Below are 26,396 nucleotides of genomic sequence, written 5' to 3' on the forward strand. Positions count from 1 at the left end.
GAGGAGATCCATATACAGCTAATAGCTCCCTGCTGCGCCATCTCATTCAGTGTTATCTACATGCCATGGATGCAGATGCCATTGAAACTGTAACAACTGTAGCAACAAGCAATGGGAGTTGGGGGAAGGGGAAGACTAGTGACACTCGGCATCAGGCCCCCCTTCCCTCCCAGCTCACAGGCCACCTAGCGGCTGCATGGTCTTCTGCTGTGGACAGTGCGTCTCTTGGTTTTGAAGTACATATAAATGAAATTGTTAAACAATACAGTTTAATGCTGTTTATCAGTCGTCCTGTATTGCAATATGGTGATGATACAGAACCAAATAGAAGCATTAGATAATATAGCTATTTATATGTCCACTAGAAGGTGGCCTGATTCTACGCATCGGGTATTCTAGAATATACGTATTGTGTAGTTAATGTATGATTTTTGTTATATATATATATAGATGTTGTTGTGTGTAGTTACCAAGTGTTTGTGTAGGGCGCTGTACATGTTCTGGGTGTGGCGGGGGGTGAGAGCGGTGTTGTATGTGTATTGCGTGTGTTGCGTTCTTTGTGGAGCGCTGTGTGTCTGTAGCGTTGTGTGTGTGTGTGTTGCGCGGTTTGTGTGTGTGTGGTGTGTTTTGGGGGGAGGTATGTTTTGTGCAATGTGTGTGTTGTGCGGTATGTGCGTATATTTGTGTGTGCCGCGGTGTTTGTGTGTTGGGTGTTGTGTGTGTGCAGCGTTGTCTGTGTGTGTGGGTGTCTGTGTAGGGCAGTTGTTTGTGGTTCTCAGTGTGTGTGTGTGGTGTGTTGTTAAGTGCGCGCGCGCGTGTGTGTGTGTGTGTGTGTTGGGGGGAGGTGTGCACTTCCCATCGTGCTTCATCCCCCATGCAGCGCACTCCCCATCGTGCTCCATCCCCCATGCAGCGCACTCCCCATCGTGCTCCATCTCCCATGCTGCGCACTCCCAAACGTGCTCCTTCCGCCATGCTGCGCACTCCCAAACGTGCTCCATCCACCATGCTGCGCACTCCCAAACGTGCTCCATCCGCCATGCTGCGCACTCCCAAACGTGCTCCATCCGCCATACTCCGCACTCCCCATCGTGCTCCATCCCCTATGCTGCGCACCCCCCATCGTGCTCCATCTTTTATGCTGCGCACTCCCAAACGTGCTCCATCCGCCATGCTGCGCACTCCCAAACGTGCTCCATCCGCCATGCTGCGCACTCCCAAATGTGGTCCATCCGCCATGCTACGCACTCCCAAACGTGGTCCATCCGCCATGCTGCGCACTCCCAAACGTGCTCCATCCGCCATACTCCGCACTCCCCATCGTGCTGCATCCCCCATGATGCGCACTCCCAAACGTGCTCCATCCGCCATGCTGCGCACTCCCAAACGTGCTCCATCCGCCATGCTGCACACTCCCAAACGTGCTCCATCCGCCATGCTGCGCACTCCCAAACGTGCTCCATCCGCCATACTCCGCACTCCCCATCGTGCTCCATTCCCTATGCTGCGCACCCCCCATCGTGCTCCATCTTTCATGCTGCGCACTCCCAAACGTGCTCCATCCGCCATGCTGCGCACTCCCAAACGTGCTCCATCCGCCATGCTGCGCACTCCCAAACGTGCTCCATCCGCCATGCTGCACACTCCCAAACGTGCTCCATCCGCCATGCTGCGCACTCCCAAACGTGCTCCATCCGCCATACTCCGCACTCCCCATCGTGCTCCATTCCCTATGCTGCGCACCCCCCATCGTGCTCCATCTTTCATGCTGCGCACTCCCAAACGTGCTCCATCCGCCATGCTGCGCACTCCCAAACGTGCTCCATCCGCCATGCTGCGCACTCCCAAATGTGGTCCATCTGCCATGCTGCGCACTCCCAAACGTGGTCCATCCGCCATGCTGCGCACTCCCAAACGTGCTCCATCCGCCATACTCCGCACTCCCCATCGTGCTGCATCCCCCATGCTGCGCACTCCCAAACGTGCTCCATCCGCCATGCTGCGCACTCTCAAACGTGCTCCATCCGCCATGCTGCACACTCCCAAACGTGCTCCATCCGCCATGCTGCGCACTCCCAAACGTGGTCCATCCGCCATGCTGCGCACTCCCAAACGTGGTCCATCCGCCATGCTGCGCACTCCCAAACGTGCTCCATCCGCCATGCTGCGCACTCCCAAACGTTCTCCATCTGCCATGCTGTGCACTCCCAAACGTGGTCCATCCGCCATGCTGCGCACTCCCAAACGTGGTCCATCCGCCATGCTGCGCACTCCCAAACGTGCTCCATCCGCCATGCTGCGCACTCCCAAACGTGCTCCATCCGCCATGCTGCGCACTCCCAAACGTGCTCCATCCGCCATGCTGCGCACTCCCAAACGTGCTCCATCCCCCATGCTGCGCACCCCCCATCGTGCTCCATCCCCCATGCTGCACCAGCATCAGCCTCTCTAGCCGCAGCATCAGCCTCTCTCCTCCCAGCATCAGCCTCTCTACCCGCAGCATCAGCCTCTCTCTTATCCCAGCATCAGCCTCTCTGTCCCCAGCATCAGCCTCTCTCATCCCAGCATCAGCCTCTCTCTTCCCAGCATCAGCCTCTCTCCTCCCAGCATCAGCCTTTTCTGTCCCCAGCATCAGCCTTTTCTGTCCCCAGCATCAGCCTCTCTCCTCCCAGCATCAGCCTTTTCTGTCCCAGGCATCAGCCTCTCTCCTCCCAGCATCAGCCTCTCTCCTCCCAGCATCAGCCTCTCTCCTCCCAGCCTACCCCAGCCTCAGCCTCCCCCAGCATCAGCCTCTCTCCTCCCAGCATCAGCCTTTTCTGTCCCCAGCATCAGCCTCTCTCCTCCCAGCCTACCCCAGCCTCAGCCTCCCCCAGCATCAGCCTCCCCCAGCATCAGCCTCTCTCCTCCCAGCATCAGCCTCTCTCCTCCCAGCATCAGCCTCTCTCTCCCAGCATCAGCCTCTCTCCTCCCAGCCTACCCCAGCCTCAGCCTCCCCCAGGATCAGCCTCTCTCCTCCCAGCATCAGCCTCTCTCCTCCCAGCATCAGCCTCTCTCCCCCCAGCCTACCCCAGCCTCAGCCTCCCCCAGCATCAGCCTTTTCAGTCCCCAGCATCAGCCTCTCTCCTCCCAGCCTACCCCAGCCTCAGCCTCCCCCAGCATCAGCCTCTCTTCTCTCAGCCTCCCCATCCCAGCCTTCCCCAGGATCAGCCTCTCTCCTCCCAGCCTCCTCCAGCACGCCATGCTCCTCTGCCGACACTCACAGATCCGATCGCATACACTCACACACACTCACACACACCCGATCGCATACACTCACACACACCCGATCGCATACACTCACACACACACACATTGACGATATTGCACATACGCGCTTATACTCACAACATCCGGAGATACCACATGCTTCTGGCCATGTGATCCTCCGGCAGGTCCTGGAAGCTCACAGCACAGTATCGCCGCCGAGAAGCAAGTGATATCCCAGGATGTTGTGAGTATGTGGATGCGATGTGATGTGTGTGTGAGGTGTGTGTGAGAGTGAGTGTGATGTGATGTGTGTGTGTGTGTGTCTGTTGTTATGTGTGTGCGTGTGTGTATGTTCCGCCGCTGCAGGACCTTGATGCGCTGGTAACTATGCTACCATGGTTACCAGCGTATCTCGTCCCCCACTCGCACGGGAGCCCACACCAGCATACGCCGGCCAGCCCCAGCAATGCGAGGGTATGTGTCGGCTGGTTTGGCGGCGTACGCTGATGTGGGCTCCCGGGGGTACAGTACTCACCTGGTAGTCGTGGCTCCGTGACCGTGTCGGTTCGGGGAATGCGTGGGGGGCGGGGCCAGAGCTAGCGTGCATTGCGTGAGGGGGGCGGGGCGTGGCCGAGTTGCCAATGCCTGCAGGGTGCCGGGGCGAGAGGCCAATCTGTGAGGGGGGCGGAGCCTGGGCGAGCGGCCGGCCAATCTGTGTGGGGGCGCAGCCTGGGCGAGCGGCCTATCCGTGCGGGGGGGCGGGGCCATGGCGAGCCCAGCGGCCAATCAGCTTTGTGTCACCGTAAGGACACAATTTTGGAGCAAGACAGACAGACAGACAGACAGAATAAGGCAATTATATATATAGATACTTAACCCCATGTTATTTACCAATTACATATTTAAACACAAAATATAGACATATAAACTGATATAAAATCTGAAATCCCAACTACAACCACCAATGCTTATTTTTAATTGTTGGCTGGACTGTACCATGGCTGTGCACTAAACGGGCAGTAATACAGCCGCATAGAAGTCTGTATTGCAGCTATAAGTCCCCTCACCACTGACAGCCGGACTGGTTTGTCAGGCCTCCGTAAGGAGAATAGTCTTCCTCCGTGATCCTCATAAAGCTTGTCATAAGCCAGATCAGTTACCCACACTTTGCACTGACGAGGGGCAATCACCCCGAAACACCGTGTCTGCAAATTGGGATTCTGATCTGGCTTATATCCTAGGTCATATGAAAAGGCTTGTTAGAAGGCCACTTTTGACTTTTAGGATTGTTGCTTCCAATAGGTGGCGCTAGAGCTTGTCTCCTTTCCTGCAGAGACAATTTGAACAGCTCCTTCAGGGAAATTCAGGTGTTTTTCCTGTTAGTCAAATGAAATCCAACAGTTAATAAATTATGCCTTGTGCTGAGTTATTACTGTGGGTATGTACTGAGGCGCCATATAATGACACAAGGGGTGTTGATGATTGTGTACTATGTACAAATAGAAACTTGTTATATAGAAACTCTGCTTTGTGCATAAGGCCTCATACTCATTAGATTTAAAGGGAATTACCACCAGGTTTGTGCCACCTAATCTCAGAGCAGAATGATATAGGGACAGAGAATTTACTGGGCTGCTTGCTGCAGTTTTGATAAAAAGCACAGTTTTATCAGTCGGAGATTATCACTTGAGGACTACTTAGTGTGCTTCCAGGTAGTCTTCTATAGTCATATAGTCTATAGTCATAATCTCTGTATAATCCAATGTATGTAAAGGGCTGTGGAATTAATAGCGCTATATAAGTGAATAAATATTATATTATTATTATTATTATTATTATTATCCCATCCCAACCACTGATTGGCAGCTTTCTGCCTATGCAAAGTGTACACAGAAAGCCAATCACAGTAGTGTGGAAAGGTTTATACAGAGCTCAGCAATTGGCAAACTGGTAGAGCTCCAGCAGAAAAAAACTATGATTATATCAAAATTGCAGCAAGCAGCCCAATAAGTGACACATCACTGGAATCAGGGTCTCTGTCTCAAAATTATGCTGCTCCCAGATGGGGGAGAAAAAAACCTGTTTACAGATTCCATTTAAATCAGCTAAATCCAGCAATTTTGACAGGATCAGCCTAAAAATTAAAGAGAACCTGTCAATTTAAAGTTTTTAATTTTTTTACCTAATGTAAATGGCCCTGTTCTTTTGATTCTGGAGTTATTTTCCTATTGTTCTTGTGCCTCAACATTCCTGAAATATGTCCCAATGTATAAATTGAGTATTGTTTGTCAAATAGGAGTAGTCATCAATAAACCTCCCACAGAGAAGAATTGATGACTATGCCAGCGTGGCTTAAAAGACTAAACGTTATACTCAGAAAGTGCCATACCTCAGGAATGGAGGGGCACAGGAACAAAATAAAAAATATGAGATATATATCAGCAATATTAATTACACCAGGAAAAAAAAATATTACATCCTTATGGAAAATTACAGGTCTTTATAGCCCAAGGTGGTCTCCAGACAGGGAAAGCTTGGGCAATTTTTCGCTTAGCATTTTACCATTTTTTTTCCCTTCTTGTGCATCCTTTTTTATCTAGTATGTACAACTCAATACAAGTCTACAAGAGCCTTTTTCTGGCTCTCATAGACTTGTATTGAGAGCTTCTGATGTAACTTCTGACTTACGACCAGTCAGAAGTTACAGTCACAAGATAGGACTGAAGTGTCACCAAGAAAGCATGAGAAAGCCAGGAACAGTGGACAGTGGGTTTACATTTAAAGTGCTGAAACCCCCCTGCAAGAGTGGTGCTTTAAGGCTGATGAAATATTTTTTGGGGCCAGTTTTTAGTAGAAAAATATGGATGATTTTATTGTACATGACCATGTAGTTTAGCGGGTCATTCTACAATACTCACGGCAATTGCGTATGTTTCAATCCCATCGCGTTTGATTTCATCGGTCACATTTTTCAAGAGATAACCATCGTGAGATTCTCCATCAGTTACAACCACCATGACTTTCTTTACTCCTCTCCGAGCTCCTCTCTCTTCACTAAATGCTTCTTTTCTGAAATATCCAACAAATGGCAGGTATTGGTGTGTGATCATGTCAGTATTGTCAGGACTCGCACATGTTGGGGGTATGGAGATGAAGGTTACCCAGTGATCATAATCATATGAGGTCTTGTTTTTAGAGGATGAGATGTCGTTTTCAAAGACACCATTCATTTTACCATAAAATGTACTGGAAAATGGGAAAAAAAAAAATCCATGTGCAGTGAAATCGCAGAACAACCCAGCAGTCCACAATTTTTTTTTTATTTTTCATTATTTTTTTTATTATACTTTTTTTTTTGGTAAAAAATACTTCTCAATGAGATTCTCCAAAATTGTATGGCATTTTTTCAAGTGGTGAAAAAGAAATTCATAAATTTGTAAAAAAAAAAAAAAAATTACTATTGTAAACAATTTTTGAGCAGACCCTAATATTTTCATTTTTCAGTTAAAGGAGCTTTCTTTTTGCATAGTGAGCTGATGCTTTATTATACCATTTTGGAGTAAATAAAGCTTTTGATTGCTTTGCGTTGCCTTTTTTTGCCGAGTTGCAGCACCCAAATAAATGCAATTCTGACATTTCAATTATTTTTTCTCATTACATCATTTACTGACTGGGTAATTTTGTATTTGGATAGGTTGGACTTTTAAAGAGACAGAAATATGAAATATTTTTTAATTTTTTTCATTTTTATTTTTAATGGAAGAAAAGTGTTTTTTTTTAAATTTTTTGTTAGAGAGAGAATCAATCAGTAGGATCAATCCCCTTAATGCCTGCTTTACACGCTTCAATAAATCTTTCAGTCCGTCGTCGGGGTCAAGTTGTAAGTGACGCACATCCTGCATCGTTCGTGACGTATTTGGATCCTGTCACTGGATCCAGCGGTGGCCGCGGGTAACCTCAGTGACAGCTCAGCTGATCGCGCGGCTGTCTTCATTTGCTGCGTGGAGCTGACAGGAGCCGCGGTGTCTTCAGCAGCTTCGGTCACCTCCATGCAGCAGAGCTGGAAGCGACGCTGGAGCATCCTGGATTACGCCGGACATGGAGGGCTTTTTCGGGCTTATTAAAGTGGTGAACCAGGGTATATGTTTGTGTTTTTTATTTCTAATAAAGGATTTTTTCGGGTGTGCGTGTTTATTTACTATAACTTACAGATTAATCATGGAAGGTATCTCGGGGAGGCGCCTGACATGATTAATCTAGGACTTATTGGCAGCTATGGGCTGCCAATAACTCCTTATTACCCCGATTTGCCAACGCACCAGGGCAAATCGGGAAGAGCCGGGTACAGTCCCAGAACTGTCGCATATAATGTATGCGGCAATTCTGGGCGGCTGCTGACTGATATTGTTAGGCTGGGGGGCTCCCCATAACGTGGAGCTCCCCATCCTAAGAATACCAGCCTTCAGCCGTATGGCTTTATCTGGCTGGTTTTAAAATTGGGGGGGACCGCACGCCGTTTTTTTTAATTATTTATTTATTTATTTCACTGCACAGTATAGACCCGCCCACCGGCTGCTGTGATTGGGTGCAGTGAGACATCTGTCACTCAGCGTGGGGGCGTGTCTCACTGCAGCCAATCATAGGCGCCGGTGGGCGGGGAAAGCAGGGAATACGAGATTGTTTAATGGGCGGCCGGCTTTTTCAAAATAGTAAAAGCCGCCGGAGCAGTGAGAAAGCCGTGCAGCGCCGCGCCGGGGATCGGGGATTGGTGAGTATATGAGAGAGGGCTGCTCAAGTCAGTTACTCAGGAGTTTAGCGGTCACCGGTGAGTCCTTCACTGGTGACCGCTAATCAGGACGCGACACAGACAGAGCCGCAGCATGACAATGAAGTCGGGTGAAGTTAACCCGAGTTCATTCCGATCGTGCGGCTCTTTTTGTGTCTGCTGTCATCTGCCATTCAGCTCTGCTACATGGCTGTCTGTGTCTGCTGTCAGCGGCCATGTAGCAGAGCTGAATGGCAGATGGCATAGTAAAAACGCATCCCTACACATTACACACGCTTGTCAAGTCAATAAATAAAAAAAAAAAAAAGGGTGCCCAATGCATACGTCACAGAACACATGATCTAAAGGATCGCACACAAAATTGATCAATTTCACATAGACTACTAACGCACGTGCGACAGCAAATGAACGACCTACGTGCAATCTCATAAGATCCCATATGCAACCTGGGCGTGTCACATCGCATACGAGATTGCACACCTAATTGTAAGGTGTAAAGCTGGCTTAAGACATCTGTATGGGCATGTAGGTAATAGGAAGCTGCATAAAACGTTACTTTGATATCTGTGACCTGATCTTTTATTCCTGAGAAGTCCACATTTTTCTTACTATGTAAATGAGTTGTTAAGGTCTTTCGGGCCGGACACAGATCTCCCTGAGAATCTGCCTCCAGAGATTATTATAAATGAAAGGGGGCATTACCAGTGTGAGACATATAGATCAGGAGAGCAGACTGTCAATCATTACATGGCTCACTGGTAATGCCCCCTTTTATTTAAAATAAATCTGAAGGCACATTCTCAGGGAGATCTTAACATAGATCTTAACAGCTCATTTACATATTAAGAAATATGTGCATATTTCTGACATAAAACATTCAATAGCAAATATTGAGGTATCATTTTACTCAACTTTCTATGATCTATGTGCCTATATAAATGCAGAGTAAAGGCGGCGTCACACACGACGATATATCGTGCGATCGCAGGAGCGATCGCACCCGCCCCCGTCGTTTGTGCATCACGGGCAATTTGTTGCCCGTGGCGCACAATGTCGTTAACCCCGTCACACGTAATTACCTCCCTAACGACCTCGCTGTGGGCGGCGAACATCCTCTTCCTGAAGGCGGTTGAACGTTCGGCGTCACAGTGACGTCACACATTGGCCGCCCAATAGAAGCGGAGGGGCGGAGATGAGTGGGACATCCCGCCCACCTCCTTCCTTCCGCATTGCCGGCGGGACGCAGGTAAGATATGTTCGTCGTTCCCGGAGTGTCACACGGAGCGATGTGTGCTGCCTCAGGAACGATGAACAACCGGCGCGCAGAAGGAGGAACGACATTATGAAAATGAACGTGTCAACGAGCAAAGACAAGGTGAGTATTTTTGCTTGTTAATAGTCGTTTGGAGGTGTCACACGCTACGACATCTCTAACGATGCCGGATGTGCGTCACAAATACCGTGACCCCGACGACATATCGTTAGATATATTGTAGCGTGTGACGGGGCCTTAAATCTTACTGACAGATTTCCTTTAATCTATTTGATAACCCCTTTAGGGGACTAGTACTAGAGATTTCTGAACACAAATGCTATATACTGTAATACTAGAGTCTCCTATGAACACCAACCACATTCTGGTTTTTATAGACATATCATCATGACGGGCACAGGGGTCTTCAGAAGAACGCCGTTGCCATCATGGCAAACATAGTAATGCATCATGATCACATTTGGTGGAGGTCAAAAGGCACATGTAACGGCGCACCCGCTGTCCATGAACTGTAAATGCTCCTGTCAGACATTGACAGGGGCGTTTAAGTGGTTAATGGCAGTGGACAGAGCTCAGCTCCACTTGCTGCTGTTACAGGCAGATGATGGTTGTATATTATTGTCATTATCTGCTAACAATGATGCAGGCTCATTTTTTTCAGCTTACATCAAAGGCAGGGCCCTGACATGAAATAAAAGTATGTTTTATGTTGGAAAGGGGTTAATATGGGGATGGACGGTCACAAAAGTAATAAACACATGAAGTTGTCGAATGTGATGGATTTATGATATGGTAAACCCCGGATTCTTTATTTACTCAACAAAGTTTGTCGCTACATACATTTCATAGAATTTCTGCTCAATTAACTGAAGTCAGCTTCCTATGCCTTTGATGTTTCTGACACGTTTTCTTTTCTTGAAGTGAAAACCACATCCTGGAAGACTTTTTAAGCCATTTTACCAAATGCTATGGATAAACGTCTAGAGCAGTACAGTATAGCAAAGCTTAATTTATGGCGCCTGTGCTTTCTTTTATGCAAACAATGGATCTTCAGTGTCAGACTTTGCGTATTGTGGGCAAACCACTGGAAATTCTTCTATAGACCCATCCTTCATCCATACTATATTTGCCTTGTAATCGCAGTGAAGATCTAATATATTATTTGTGTTCCAAGCTGTAAATATGGACCCTAATTGCAAGATTTTAGCTTCAAGGTCACATACACATTGGACATTATCAGCAGGAGATAATCATTAGAGGACTAGTTGTCTTGTGCCATGTAGTCCTCCTGCTCTGTGTAACCCCGCCCACACCTCTAATTGGCAGCTTCCTGCCTAAGCACACTGTACACAGAAAGCTGCTAATCAGTGGTGTGGGTAGTGGTATATAGCGCTTAGTAATCAGAGGACTACTGGATCAATGTTTATGATGTCCAATGTAACAGTCACCAGCTATGTCCAAGTTGGTGACTGTTACATTGCTAATATAAAGACTCAAGTGATCTAGCTAAAATCAGAGTCATCCATAACAGATGTAGCATTTGGTATCTTAAAGGGAATTTGTCATCCTATTTTTGCTATGTTAGGTCACTTTCACACTGCGTTATTACCTACTCTCACTGGTCCCATCGGAGCTTCCGTCCGAATTCCCCCTTCCCCCCGCAAACCGGGTTTTGGATGCATGTGCCAACGGGGCCATTGACTATAATAGTGCAGATGGAGTCACTGTGTGCTCTGTCTTGCATCATTATCGGGTGTATACACTTTCTGCAGTCGGAGACCTAGACGCAGTCTGTTCGGACGGAAGATCCGGCGGGATCAGTGAACATAGGTTATAACGCAGTGTGAAAGCGGCCTTATCAGAGAGAAGCATGATATAGGGACATTGATTTTATGGAAATAGGCCAAGTAAGTGAAACATTCCTGGAGTCAGGGTCTCTGTCTCACTCACATCATGCTGCTAAGATTCCCTTTAACAGATATTGCACTACTGTTTAGACATCCTGCTGGATCACTGTGATGGTGGGATATTGTGGCTCATGTACCATTTTGTGTGATTTCATGTTTTGGGCATGGCGTTCTGTCTATTCAGTGTATTGTTTATCCTGTCTGCAGGGTTATAACTCCTTGAAGTGCTTCTGTCCCTAGGTGTGGGGGAGGGGGCCTGGAATCCACCTAAACTCTCCGCTTACCTGAGGGATTAGTGATTCAGTCTGGCTGAGCAGGAGAAGAGAGAAGCAGTCTGTTTGAGAACTTCAAGAGAAGCAGGATGAGTCATCCTCTGAGGCAGTAACTGTGGCTCCCCAGAGAGACCTGGACATTTATCACTAACTGGACTATATTCATGTTTCTTAACTATTTTTACCCTCTGTGTGGTAGATTATTTTATGGACCATTTGATTTGCTTGGAATAAATATTCTTGGATTGCTCACTCATCTCTTGCTCTGTTGATTGTGTGATATGGGAGAAGGACCCCGTCACAGTCGCCTATGCTTTTTGTGTAGTGCGGCCACTCATCATACAAAGTCTATTGTGCTAGTGGTGTAGCTGTGATTTTTGACGGGCTTTTCACACTACAACATCGCAGGTGCGATGTCGGTGGGGTCAAATTGAAAATGACGTACTTCCGGCATCGCATGCAACATCGTAGTGTGTAAAGGTTCGATGATGCGATTAATGAGCGCAAAAGCGTCGTAATCATCAGTATAGCGTCGGCGTAATCCATAATTACGCTGACGCGACGGTCCGATGTTGTTCCTTGTTCCTGCGGCAGCACACATCGCTGTGTGTGAAGCCACAGGAGCGAGGAACATCTCCTACCGGCGTCACCGCGGCTTCCGTAGGATATGCGGAAGGAAGGAGGTGGGCGGGATGCTCCTATTGGCCGCCTGCTGTGTGACGTCGCAGTGACGCCGTACGACCCGCCCCCTTAATAAGGAGGCGGGTCGCCGGCCAGAGTGACGTCCCTGGACAGGTGAGTCCATGTGAAGCTGCCGTAGCGATAATGCGATAATGTTCTCTACGGCAGCTATCACAAGGATATCGCAGCTGCGACGGGGGCGGGGACTATCGCGATGTCGCAGCGTGCAAAGTACCCCTTAGGTTTATATGGTCATTCAAAAAGTTATTTTTTTACCTAGAGAATTATTGATAGTAACTAAATTACCCAACATTAAGAAAAGGAAGAAGGGAGATTTTTTTTTTGTTTAGGGGGAAGTTATCGTAATCTTACAAGTGCTAATACTTATCATTGGAAGAAGTGGTCAGATCATTTTTGTACATTTCACAGAAGCCAATTCCTCCTTCAGTTTGTTTCCTAGACTCAGAATTTTTCAGTAGTAAGAGCGGCTGTGGAGGAGAAATACTCAATACTATACACTTTTTGAGAATCTAAATATGTCGCACTCCAGTCTGGTAAACCTCATCCCTAAAATCTAAAGATAATTCCTTTTAGAAGTCTTTGCATTCCTTGAGGACAGGACTTATACTGACCATCATAATTCAGTAAGGGCTCGTAGACACGTTCCGTTTCCATATTCGGATATGTTAGAGATGGTAAAAGAATACATTATATGATTTTAACTTTCCACTTGTTCACGCACAACACAAAATGTTTAATGGGGAAATTTACTCAGGGGAGTTTAGACTTTTTGACAGCTGAAGTGTCCTAAAGGGGAAGAATCATTCTTTTTATAGCAAATTGTTTGCATTTTTGTTTTAGATATTACTGCATAGACTGTTACAGTAAATATTCCTCCCCAAAAATCGGTATCCTTCTATTTAGAGAAATAGGTTTAGAATATTATTTTTTAACACAAATTGCAAAAACCTGACATCTGTAAAGCTGTCCACGTTACAACGCCTTTTTTGTCTAATATTCGATGTTGATTCATTTTTTATGTGGCCACCATGAAATACAACCAAAGGAAATCTGAAAGCACAAAATGACTGTGCAAACCAAGCACATTGCACTTGGTGCACCTTTCGCGTGACCTTTCAGTTCATAGCACCTTCTCACCTAATTGTTTTTCCTCTATTTCTGCCCTCCTCCAATTTTTGTAAGGCCTCTTTCACACGTACGTGCCTCCGGTACATGTTTGGCAGTTTTCTCTTGTACCGGAGACACGTACACACATAGACCTATGTATTCCTATGGTTTTGGACACACGTAAGTATTTGTGCATTTGTGCATTTGTGTCCTTTCCGTACTTACGTGTGTCTGTGTATTTCTCATGCCGACATGTCCGTTTTCTCTCCGGCATCACGGGTGTCACACGGAACGCAAACGTGTTACACGTAATGCAAACGGACCACACGGATGTGTTCCATGTGTCATGCACCGAAGAGAAGACATGTGTCTGTGAGAAAAAAACCCCCAAACCTTTACTCACCTTCTCCAGCCCTGCAGTTTCTGCCGCTGCTGTCACTTGCTGCCGTCCACCGCTCATTATGCTAATTGAATATTCACTTCACTGCGGCCGGAAGCAGCATCAGCGGGGAGTGAGCAGGATTGGAGACCAAAGATCAGCACCACGGACAGCGACGCCAGGGACAGGTGAGCAGAAAGTTCCCGTTCTCCATGTGTTATCACGGATAACACACGGAGAACACACGTAGCCCATAAACACGGGTCATGCAGGGCAACACGCACCTCTGACACGTCCGTGAAAAACGTGCGTGATTTTCACGGACGTGTAAAAGAGGCCTAAAGCATGAATTATCAATCATGGAAGAGGGAGGTAGAGAAAAATGCAAAAGAAGTAGGTGGGAAGGTGCATTGAACAGCTCGACCTTGGTAAGAGTGCACTCAGTGCCTGTGTTTGGTATGAACATTGATTTTGAGCCTTCAGTCTCCCTTTAAAAGGAATCTGTCAAGTGATTTTCTAGTACAATACTAATGTTATCTTTAACTAGGGCTTAAGCAGCTCTATAAGTATCAGTAAGTTTTATTGCTGTACCTTATCCTGTTATCTTGTTGTAAGCTCTGGAAAAATTCAGTATGACTAGTCAAGCATATGTAAATATAAACTGCATATGTCCTGCTCTCCCTTCCCATCTCATCAGTTATAGTAAATCTGAGCAGAATTTGCACTGCTGCCCCCACTCATACTCCCTCCCACCTTTCGGCAGTGATAGTGAATGCATTGGGAGGTGGGTGGAGGGAACAGCACATATTCAAATTGTATTTACATACACTTGACTAGCGGTTACAAATTCTCAAGATTGTACAGCAAGATAACAGGTGAAGCTAAAGAAATAAAACTTACTGATCCTAAAAGGCCTGCTTAAGCCCTTTTTAAACACAACATTAGTATTGTGCTAGAAAATCACCTGACAGATTCCCTTTAATAGTTTTTTTGTAGGGTGGCCACATCAACATTTTTATATATAAAACGCCAAATATTCTACAAAATTAAAATATAGCATCCTGTAGTTGTGACAAATGGGAACCTAGGAATTTACTGTGTTCTTCTTTATTTTGTGTTCAAAAGGGTATTCTCATCATAGACATTTATAGTAAAGGAAGAGGCTTCTATGTGAGTTATAAAAATAGCTAATCAGTGGCTGACAGGACAGTAGTGTCGGGAGACCCTTATTCTGGTGATGTGTACAGATCCCAGTGATGACTCACGCAGTCACACCTATTGGACATTTATGATGTATCGTATCCAGTGGATAGGCCAGAAAAAAACTAAATTGAGAATACCCCTGTAATTTATGAACAGTATGCTATGAGCACTTAGTCTCCATCTACAGCTAGTAGTGTCTAAATATAAAAGCCAGTATATTTGAGGTTCTGGTTTACACACTATGGTGGTTGAGAATCACAGAAACCTGGTTGAATAAACCAGTATTTCATAATAAAAGACAACCATCATCAATAAGAATGAGTCCTTTTTTGGGGCTACACAGCAGCTCCTGGAAAGGACTGGGAAATAGTTAATGTGACCATCATTATTGTGTAGCTCACACAAAGGTTTGAAAGCAACCGTTCCAGACTCCCCAACTACAAATTGCTGGGTTATGCACTGTTACATCATGTGTTTGTATTAGGCCGGGGCCACACGAGTGTATGGCATCCTATGCGAGTGTATCAGATGCCATACCTAGCTCCCATTGTGTTGCAAGTGTAAGCCGACTGTCATGCCACTGTGATCCGATCCTACAGTCGGATCACGGCTGCGGAGGAGAGGGCGGGCGCTGCAGAGAAGAGGGAAGGATTAATCTTCCTATCTCCTCCATTGCCAGCTGACACGATTATTGCACTGCACTCCGGTGTCATCCGAGTGCAGTGTGATGTTTCACTCGCACCCGTAGACTTGTATGGGTGCGAGTGAATACGGATCGGAATACACCCGCAGCATGCTGTGACTGTCTTCTCGGTCCGATTAGGGCTCAGAAAATAATCGCTGAAGGAAGCGGCCCTATAGAGTAACACGGGTCCGAGTGGAATGTGATATTTTTTATAGCATTCCGCTCGGTCTGTTATACTTGCATTGTGTCCCAGCCCTTACTGCATAAAGTAGCAAATTTTCCATTCTGGATTATCTTCTTGAAAAATATTTTTTGTCAAATTTTTGGAAAAAATAAAATAGCTTATCTTTCTACACATACCTTGCAGTGTCAATGCCAAGAGCGGTCAGCGTTGAAGAGCCTCCTCTCTGCTTGATCTTGCTTGCTGCTTGCAGAACGCTTTCCGTAGAGGAATGGGTATTCAAGTTAAACTCATGAGTTACGTTTTCTCCGTATTGAACTATTGAGACCTATAATAATAGCAGAGCCATAAAAGAAATAGGAAGTCAACAACACAGTGATGGACGAGCTCCCAACAATTCATAGTAAGAGGGGGCAAGTCATGCGGTCTAAGCTTCCAATTAATTACTCAATGTTTTATGTGGATTTCAACATGGATTCTGCAATAAAATCTGGATCAGCTCTACATGGATTAGCCCCTTAATATAGGGCAAATCATCGTGTTGGTCAATGGCACTGGAAACAACAAAAATCTAAGTCTACGCAGCATAGCTGTGAATCCAGGTCTGAGGTGAGATAAAACACTTACTAAAAATCAGCATCAAAAGTCTATTTGTATCTATCTGCTTGTTCTCTTACACAGCTCCTTTCTACTATCCTTTCCCCTATCCATAGACTTCAATAAGCAGCTGTAATGTGACACCTCAGTGAGCCAGCAAAACAGATTTCAGCTGTTGAGTTCAGTTGGCAGGGAGAGAAGAGGGTCAGAAGTGGAAGAATAAACAGTCACCGGACTGTCACCGACATACATTCAGTCACCGTTCTCTGCATGGAAAGCCTCAGCTGTAACCACCCCAACCTCACTGACTGACAGCCACTCAGTATTGGAACAGGCTGTCAGTCAGTACGGTGGACGTGGTTACAGCCGCTATTCACCATACACAGAGCAGTGACTGAATTAGTAATGGTGCTGCCCCCATGACTGAAATCAGAATGCTGCCAGGAGGATTAAAGTTCATTCCTTCCTGGCAGCGCAGTTCAATGTGCAGGCACCGGGCAGGTTTCATATTCTATTACCCTTCAGAATTACCAATATCTGCAAATGAATAGCATTTTTTTCATGTGACAGGTTCCCTTTTATTCACAAAAGGGTTAACAATCTTGAACCATGTGAGAACTATATTTTCTGCAAAGACTTAAAGGGGTATTACCATCTCAAAATATGTAATAGGTGTAATAATAATAATATTAGCAAATTCCTCCAATTAGAAATGTAGTATAGTTCTCCTGATTAGCTATGTATCTTACCTCATGTGCAGGGCAATACATCTTAGGTATCCCCGTGGTTATGTTCACTCATATAGTGACAGTCAGTTAGGTGCTTGCAAGCGTAACCATGGATATCTAAGCTGCAATGCCCTGCAAATGATTCTATATCAGGAGAACTATACTACATTTGTAATTGGAAGCATTTGCCAATATTATTATTATTACCCCCATTACATATTCGGATAGGATCTTGGAGCTTGGAATACCCCTTTAACAATCTGGGGTCATACTGTGATGGATAAGGAGATAATAAACTTTTAAAAAAGGTGGAAAAGTTTAAAAATTTTGTCTTATGCCTGAAAATCAACTAATGATCTGATGTAACCTTCTCTACCCGTGTGTTTGCTATGAAGAGATGGAAGGACGCATTTACAAGAGATGTTTTGGATGAAGATAAAACATTGTAGTTACCTGTGTTTGAGACGGGTGTATTGTCATTTTTTTAAATAATTTCTCTAAAAATTCGGTCACACTGACCCAAGGGTACACACTGTTGGATCCATCAAGAACGATCACCAGGTCCAGTTGCGTGATACATTCTGGAGAAGACATCACCCGTAGTTGAGAAGACTGACTACGATGTCATGGATAGTATTTTACCATACAATATACCATACCTTGGACCCCTGGCGCAATGGAGTTCAAAACTTGAAATGAAGAACTGACATTTGAACAGATACCAGTTGTGTAATGCAGACTCCCACATCTGTATGCATAGAGGGGGCCACAAGCCTGTCAAAAAATGGAATTACTACATTCAGAAATAAAGTATTTTCCATGCACTATCCCAAACCCAAAACATAATAACAGAGCTAATCTCATGGTGTTTACTTAAATCGAAGGATTAGTGCGGATCCCAGAGGTCTGATCTCTGCAATCTATATGTTTAGGGGTCTTCCACTTTAGATGCCCCTCACTGAAGAGATTGGTGTGACACTTCCCAGGTACCCTGCTGATCTCCAATTCCTTGTCTCTACCAGAATGTCACAGGTGACTGGGGAACACAGGGAAACTATACTGGCCCTAAGACTGGGGCCCATGGGCTCACCTTCACATCTGGAGGTACACTTGAAGGTAGGGAGGTCCAAGCCCCCAACCTGGCCCTAACTCCTGTCCTTGTCCCTGATGGTAGATCGCTCTCCACAACCCACCACCCAGGGTGGAAGGGGCAAGAAGAGAAGTAAAAAAACTCCACGACAAATAAAGACTAACAGGGGTAACAATACTGGGGTACACACGGCTACCACACACAAAGGAGCCACTAAAAGTGCACAAGAGGAAACAACATAAAAGGGGGCAAGTAAACAGACTACTGGGTAACTTCCATATCATAACAAGCACACCATCCTGCACCAATGCTGCTGTACCACCCTGGGCTCGGCTGTGACCGAGCCGCTCGGATCCGGGCTCGCTGGTGGGTGGCTCGATCGTCTCCGGACCCGGGGGTCCTGTGGTCACTTCGATCTGAAAGGGGCTGGCGGTTTAGGGGACGTTGGTGTACGGCCGGAGCCGTGGTTAACTTTGTGACGCCACCCACGGGTTGTGGTGAAGGTGAACACCACCGCTGCAGTTACGGGGCACCCGGGGGAGATGTTGCGCAGCGAGATGTTAACCCCTCCATGGGTAGGGATGGTGGCCCCAGGTCCCGTTGGGGGAGTGGTTGGGCGGTGCAGGAAGATGGGCGGCTGGAGGGCACTGATGTAATCACGATTAATAACACACACAAGTCTCTGGTAAACCAAGGTGATGGTGGTCGGTGCCCACAGCCGGCTGCGGTCTGGTCCCACACCCGGTTGGTGGTCTCTGCCTTTCTCCTGCACCTGTTTGAATGTTGATGGACTACCTGAACTTGCAATACAGGAGTCCGCTCCCCGGCTTGTGTATGTCAGAGGAGCCCTTTGCCCGCAGACGCTGGCCCGTGGGATCTCTCTGCCTGGGCGGTGGCTTTCTATCCCCCTCGTTGGGCTGTTGTCATCAGTCGGGACTTCGGGTTGGAAAGGACCTATAGTCCTTGCCGCAATCAGTGAATTAGCTAGCCCCCAGTAGCTTCTGGACCTAGCTTCAGTGTCTGAGTACCCCCCTTTTGTGCTCCGGTTTCCAGTTGATTCCCCGGGTTGGTACCGGTGGGCCACTACCCTGTCCCGGTCCACCACGGTTCCACCGAGCCGTCTTCCCGGCTCCTGCAGGCAGAGGCCTCCATATGCCTCCTAGCCAAAGGTGCCTGGGCTCCAACCCTGGCACCTGTCAGTTAGTTGCAGACCTGACACACAGGCCTGCTTCCACTTTACTTCACCTCCACTAACAGACTGTTTTCTATTTCCTGCCTCAGGCTCTCTGAACTCCTCGGTGGGCGTGCCAAGCGCCTGGCTCTGCCCCCTGGTGTGTCCATCCAGCCCTGAGGGCGGTGACTAGGGTTTAAATGGTTGGCTGCTGACACCTTGTTAGGGGACTGGTGTTGTGCAGGGCTCTACCTGTGACTACCTGGCTAGTCCAGGGCATCACACTGCAACCAGAAAGTACAACAGAAAGAGGATTTCTCCAGCTCCTTCCATCTCCTGGCCAAGCTTTGAAATGACTGAAAAGAACTGGCACCCTCTGCTGGAAGTAGAGGGTATATATGGGAGTGTTCCAAACCGGAAACACCTGACCAGGAGTCAGGAGCTGCTGGAAGGTAAACTGACATTAACCCTCTCCTCCCTCAAAGGAGAGAGAATCCATTTTATCAGCAGAGTCTCAAAAGGTAGAGTGAGACTCTGACCCAGAACATGTCACTAAACTCAACAGATAGAAGACTGTGACAAAGAATGACCCATTGCAGCAAGTGATTGGCAGTTACTGGTCACATGTCCCAGTATAGGAACAGTATGACTGCAGAAGTAACTGGAAACCAGCATAACAGTACTGAATCACAAGGGGCATTGGTGTGAATCAGTGAATATCATTTGATTTATTTATATTTTTTAATATTTTTAAACTGCCCATTTTTAGGGGAAAAATGCAAAATGAACATCCCCTTTAAAGTTACCGTAATCCAATCAATATGCAATAACATAACAGTAATCAATTATCTTTTAGAATTTCCTTACCACAAAACCACCTTTAGGGTTAGTGACCAGAGTAGACCCCATGGTCATGTTGTCTTTCACCTCAGACACATTTGCAATGGTTGTGGATTCTATAAAAAAAAAATCATGAAAGGTTACATAATGATGAAAATAATATTATAAATACAATATTTCAATATCAGGCAGACTTCTACATTGACAAATAATTTGTTATTCAATTTTTTTAGTTTATATCTACAGTAAATATGTTTTTACCAATTAGCATATTTTTCATTTTATAAGATGCCCCGGATTATAAACGCACCCCAAATTTAGAGGAGGAAAATAGGAAAAAAATCATTTTTAATGTTAAAATGAGGGTCCATCTTATAATCCTACTGCATCTTAATCCTAATGCTCACCAGGGGGGAGCGGCGGTGGTGGAGCGGCTCAGGAAGGTCCCAGGAGGCAGGATCAGCGATGCTGCTGGCTCAGAGTAGAACCTGTTGCAGCTCAGGAGGGTTGGCGATACTGCGGGCTGTGAAGAGACACAGGACGGGGTGTCTCGGCGGCGGGCGCCATTGATCTGCCGCCTGTCACTACAGTGGAGAGTCACAGGACGGGGTGTCTTAGCGGCGGGTGCCATTGATCTGCCGGCGGTGTCACTGCAGTGGAGAGTCACAGGAAGGGTGTCTCAGCGGTGGGTGCCATTGTACAGCCGGCGGTGTCACTGCAGTGGAGGGTCACAGGACGGGGTGTCTCAGCAGTGGGTGCCATTGATCTGCCGGCTGTGTCACTGCAGTGGAGGGTCACAGGACGGGGTGTCTCAGCAGTGGGTGCCATTGATCTGCCGGCTGTCACTGCAGTGGAGAGTCACAGGACGGGGTGTCTCAGCAGTGGGTGCCATTGATCTGCCGGCGGTGTCACTGCAGTGGAGGGTCACAGGACGGGGTGTCTCAGAGGCGAGTGCTATTGATCTGACTGCAGGCTCCGTTGAATCGCCCGCAATTGACGAGATGGACATTAAGAAAATGGCCACAGAGTCCTATCTGCGCTCGTGTTGCGTCTGCAGCTATTTTCTTAATGTCCATCTCGTCAACTGCGGGTGATTCAACGGAGCCTGCAGTCAGATCAATGCCATCCACTGCCGAGACACCCCGTCCTGTGACCCTCCTGAGTTGCTCTACTGCAGGGACACCCTCGCAGCCCACCTGTAGATCAATGGAGCCCACTGCTGCAACACCACTAAGTCCGTCCTGTGACCCTCCTGAGCTGCTCCACTACTCATCTGAGCCTTCAGTATCGCCCACCCTGCCTCCTATGACCCGGCTCTACCACCTCCGCCCCGGTAAGCCATATCCATTTTGTAAGACGTACCCCCATTTTACCCCCAGCTTTGGGGGAAAAAAAGTGCATATTACAATCTGGAAAAAAAGGTAGATTTTCTTGCAGGTGAAAAAAATATGAAAATTGAATGAATAGTATAATTTTAAATTAATTTGCTACTCTTTGCATTTGAGATATTTTAGACATTTTTAATATATGTCTATTAAAGGGAATCCGTCAGCAGGTATTTGCTATTTAATCTTTCGCAGTGTAATGTGAGGATAGAGAGAATGATTGTAGAGTGTCACGAATCAGTGACAATAAGGAATATCTGGCCACTTATATGGGAGTGAACTATTCATAATTATGTCAGACGTATTGTTCCTTTTTTCGGGGAGTTGTCGAGATGGACCATTGTTTCATGTAGGACTGTCCAGTGCTCATTTTGAATGCTAACCTGCTGATTATTGATTGCATCAGCTGAGTTCATGAATTTGTTTGAAAAACCCAGGTTGGGACTATCCGACCACCCGGCCACATACATCGATATGCTCAGTTGGCTTCCTAAGCTTGACACTATCTCCTCTCAATGGGTGCCCACCAATAGCAGGGTACTGCTGGCTGTGGTAGTGGACCTGGATGCCCCGAAGTTGCGAAGGTTCTAAGCGGAAAAGTTAGAGTCACTTGCACCATCTTGTGCCCTTGCTGTTAATGTACTATATACTTTTTTTTGTTGTGAACCTGTTCCCTCAGCTTGTGTTGTTGGGAAGGAGTACGGACATTCAGTGGGATGAGCTACAGTCTGTGCAGCCTTTCCAAAGACAGCCAGGCCAGCTGATGAGAGCACCCCTGACCCTCATGTCTCCCCACAGAGATGTGTCACCTATTAGGCTATGTTCACATGCAGGGTTTTTGCAACGTTTTTTTATTTCAGGGCTACTCTCACCCCTGTAGAAGTAGCCGACACGCTAAAGGTTCATACTTAATGTATTCTAATGTAAATGTGCATTGTGTAAATGGCCACCAGGTGGTAGTATGGCTCAGGGATGGCAGTCATGGCACCTGGATAGGCAGTTTAGGAGTTAAGTAAGAGGAGGAGAGTAACATATAAAAAAGACAATATGAAGGAGGAGGGTAGGTGAGTCCCCAGGAGGAAAGACAGAGAACAAGGCCAATATCTATAGACTGAATTATTGATCCTAAGGGTCACCCCTGTGATCATGGACACGTGGAATCTTGCATGTTAAGGATTGTGTAACTGCATTTCCAGAAGCGGGGTATAGTCTGGTCTGTCGGGGAGGCGTCTGTTTTCCTGGATATGAAGACTGAGGTTAGTAGTCCCTTGTCTGAGAAGGGTAGGTCCTGGCCTAAGCACGAATGGAGGAGTGCTGTCGTACATAACCTGTTCAAAGCGCAATCTAATTCCTGTGGGTGGGACGGATAGACTTAAGGACTGTTTGAATCGGTTCGTGCAGCGTGACGTCAGACGGGAAAATGAGGGGGCCTAGTGGTATCTAATGGAGTCCAGGTGCCAGGAAAGTGGTCGGCCGTTATATTGTATTGTGATGTGGAGTCTCGACAGAACCCCATCAGGACCAAGAATGGTGCCCATGTAGTGCAGATGAAGATAGATGCTATAAATGCTTGGAAGAAAAAAAAGTAAAGTTTCGTTGTCTGAAAAGAATACTTCAATGTGCAGTTTATTGACTGTTTATTGAGAGTGAGAATGGAGAAAAGAATGGACTGTTGTGGAATCATCCTTTAAGTGGTGTGGTGACGGGGAGGCAAGGGATTACTGAGCGGCTGCACTGTGGCCTGTATACACCACTACCACTGCCTGCCCCGCGCCCCCCACAACAATATCAGCAAAGTCTATGATACCTCAGAAATCTCATGCACACTCTTGCTTTTTTTTTCCTATTTCCTGACTGAATGAGAACTGCAGTATTATTTAAATCTGCAGCATGTCAATTATTTTCAGTGTTTTTGCAGCAAGAGATTATCACTTGAGGACTAGGTCTCACACTCAAGTCTCACCAGGTTTTTGTCACCTCATCTGAGAGCAGCATGATATAGGAAAAGAGAGTCTGATTCCAACCATGTATCACTTAGTTTATTGGGTGCAGCAGCTATGACATAATCAGAGTTCTTAGATGTAGTATGAAGCAGAGCTTAGAAAGCTAACCCCACCCACTCACAGTGCTCTATGTATATAGTCTATGGACAGTGAGCTGCTTATTACAGAAGTGGGTGTGGTTGGGCTAGGTCTCACGCACTACTGTAGCTGATGTAGTCCAGCAGTGATAAGCTCCTGAAACTAAAGCATTCATTGCAAGTAAACATCAGCACACATCTTGATAAGAGAAGCATTGCTGAAGTCTGTGTTTTAACCCATGCAGCATCCTGTTCTCAGATTACATAGCAAAAACCTGCTGACAGATCCCCTTTAATTCTGAAGTACTACTGCCTCACTGTTCTACTGATATACGGTAGTTTGTAAAATTCTTTCAATAAGCAAAATTTAGCAGTCATTTAAACAGTAGCTCCTCTAAAATGAGCTTCTGGCCATCACGTGGCAACTCCCCCAGTTGGCTGTTATCAGCTATAGCTGGATATAAATAAAAAAGGAGCTTAACAGCATAGCTGTTCTCAGCAGCAGAGGGTAAGGTGCTATGCTGTATGTTGCTATAGTCACTGTTTACAGGGAACATGTATACTAGGCTGGGGGACATATATACAAGGATTTGGGACATATATATATGATGGGCCCAGGATGGGGACATATATACCTGGATGTTGCCCAGGATAGAGGACATTACTACGTAATGGGGGGAGGGCAAAACCTCAGGCTTTAAAGGATTTAGAACACTATAAGTGTCGCGGGCGGAGGAGGGGACGCTGCGCTCTCCCACTGCTCGGGTCCGGCTGCCGCTGCTGCTGCGGCCGCTGCTGCTCGGTGGCTCGAGCGATGGGCCGGATCCCGGGGACTCGAGCGGCGCTCCTCGCCTGTGAGTGAAAGGGGATTGGGTTTTGTGATAGTTTATTGTCCGTGACGCCACCCACGGTTGTGGTGATTTGTTGACACCACCGCTGCTCTGTATGGGGATCCCGGGAGTGATGGTATGGAGCAGCTAGATGTCAGTCCTCCCCTCCGTGGGTAGGGGGTTGGTTGTCCCGGGGCCCAGTGATGAGGAGGGTGATGCAGGGCTTGGTGGGGTGCAGGGACGCGGGGGCAGCGCTGTGCCTTGCAGCACTGTGGTACTCACTCAGCCTGAGACGATGACACAGTTCTCGGTAAAACACACGGCTGGAAAGACGGTTCCCACGGACGGCTGCACTTGCTTTTCCCCAGTAGTTGACGGTGACGGTCCCTTTTCCTGCACCTAAGATGATGATGGTTGTGATGGGTTCCCACCGGTAACCCGCTCCCCGGCTTGGATGTGGGCCGGAGGAGCCCTACTTTGCCCGCAGGCGCTGGCCCTGAGAAAATGGTGCCCTGGCGGTGGCGGTGTCTCTCTCCAACGGTTGGACTGATGCCTTCAATCGGGACTTGGTTGTTGGGAGACCCAGAGGTCCCCTTTACTAACGGATTTGGCAAATTCACGGCGACTCCTAGCCTTGCCGGGATCCGAAAGGCCCCTGCCAATGGTGCTGACTGCTCTTCGTATACCGCTCCGGTACCGCCGGGCCACCACCCGTCCGCGATCCTTCCAGCAACCTCCAAGCAGTCTCCCCTGCAGACAGTCACCGCCGTCTGCTGACCTTGCTGTCTCTGTCCGGGGCACACACCCGGACCAGCTTCAGGCTTTACAAACTGTTCCTTTTCTGTCACTACTCTCACTGTCCTCCTTTGCCACTTCCTTCTACTTCACTCCCTAGACTGTTCTGCCTGGTTTTCCCGCCTCCAGGGCTGTAAACTCCTCGGTGGGCGGAGCCAACCACCTGGCCCACCCCCTGGTGTGGACATCAGCCCCTGGAGGAAGGCAACAAGGATTTTAGGTTAGCCTTGGTGTTCCTAACTGGGGTGTAGGGTGTGGTGGTGTTATGACCTGTGACCCCTGGCTTGCCCAGGGCATCACATTCCCCCTTAGCAAAATGCAGACCGTCCGCGGGCTGCCCGTCCAACACCGGTTTTATTTTCTGAAAATATAAAAAAAAAAGGTAAACATAATACAACTTATGACATCATCCCACATCAGGAGGTTCGGTACTTAAACGTTGTAAACGGTAACATCAAAACGGTTGCGGCTGCCGCTCTCTCCCACCCAAGTAACCTGGCCCTGATGCTGCCCCTAAAACCCAGGCAGCACCCCTTGACCCCAGTCCAGCACAAGTTACCCGAGCGGGATCTGTCCTTCCCCTCCAGAGGGTAGCCACCGGTTCCTGTGGTGGCTGGGCCCCAGCCTGCTCCACTGCGGGCCCTCCCTCCAACCTGCCTCTCCGGAGGCGGTTACGGTTAGCTGCAACAACATATTTATATTTACAAGCCACTTAACGTTTGTGGTTGCCCTGCGAGTTCTCGGGCTTGTTCATTGAAGTTTCTATGCAAACAACTTTTCAAGCGGTCCCCACGGGGACAACGGTGCCGGCAATGGCCGGTTTCCAATCACGGTAGACAATCAGGTAATCTTCGGTTATTATTCTCATTTTTGCAAAACCTTTTCAAACACACTTTAAACACACATGTTTTCTTCCCCCTCCCCCCCTTTTAAAGAACGGTTTCCTTGTACCTAAGTGGGGGCCTACCTAGGTTGGGACGGGTGGACCTCCGGGGTCTGGTGTCAGTGGGGCTAGGCAGTGGGGCAGAGGGAACAATCGGTTCCTCCTCCCTGCTATCGTGTGGGGCAGGCGGAGGCATAGGGGAGCTGGGCACAGGTTCATCCCTGGGCACTGACACTGGTTCTGGCTCACGGTTGAC

The 26,396-nt window shown here is 47.4% G+C and overlaps 1 protein-coding gene across 1 annotated transcript in view; it reads right to left on the minus strand.

Moving 5' to 3' along the window:
* Positions 1–26,396, minus strand: part of ITGA1 (integrin subunit alpha 1) — a 329,669-nt gene that overhangs the window by 142,090 nt on the left and 161,183 nt on the right. The window contains exons 4-8 of the mRNA XM_075342876.1: positions 20,195–20,283; positions 17,726–17,840; positions 17,520–17,647; positions 15,921–16,069; positions 6,165–6,315 (exon numbers count right to left, since the gene is read on the minus strand). Of these exons, the coding sequence (XP_075198991.1) occupies positions 6,165–6,315; positions 15,921–16,069; positions 17,520–17,647; positions 17,726–17,840; positions 20,195–20,283 (632 nt within the window). The remainder of the gene's footprint in view (positions 1–6,164; positions 6,316–15,920; positions 16,070–17,519; positions 17,648–17,725; positions 17,841–20,194; positions 20,284–26,396) is intronic.

Source organism: Anomaloglossus baeobatrachus, chromosome 1, assembly GCF_048569485.1.
Source record: "Anomaloglossus baeobatrachus isolate aAnoBae1 chromosome 1, aAnoBae1.hap1, whole genome shotgun sequence".
Lineage (NCBI taxonomy): Eukaryota > Metazoa > Chordata > Amphibia > Anura > Aromobatidae > Anomaloglossus > Anomaloglossus baeobatrachus.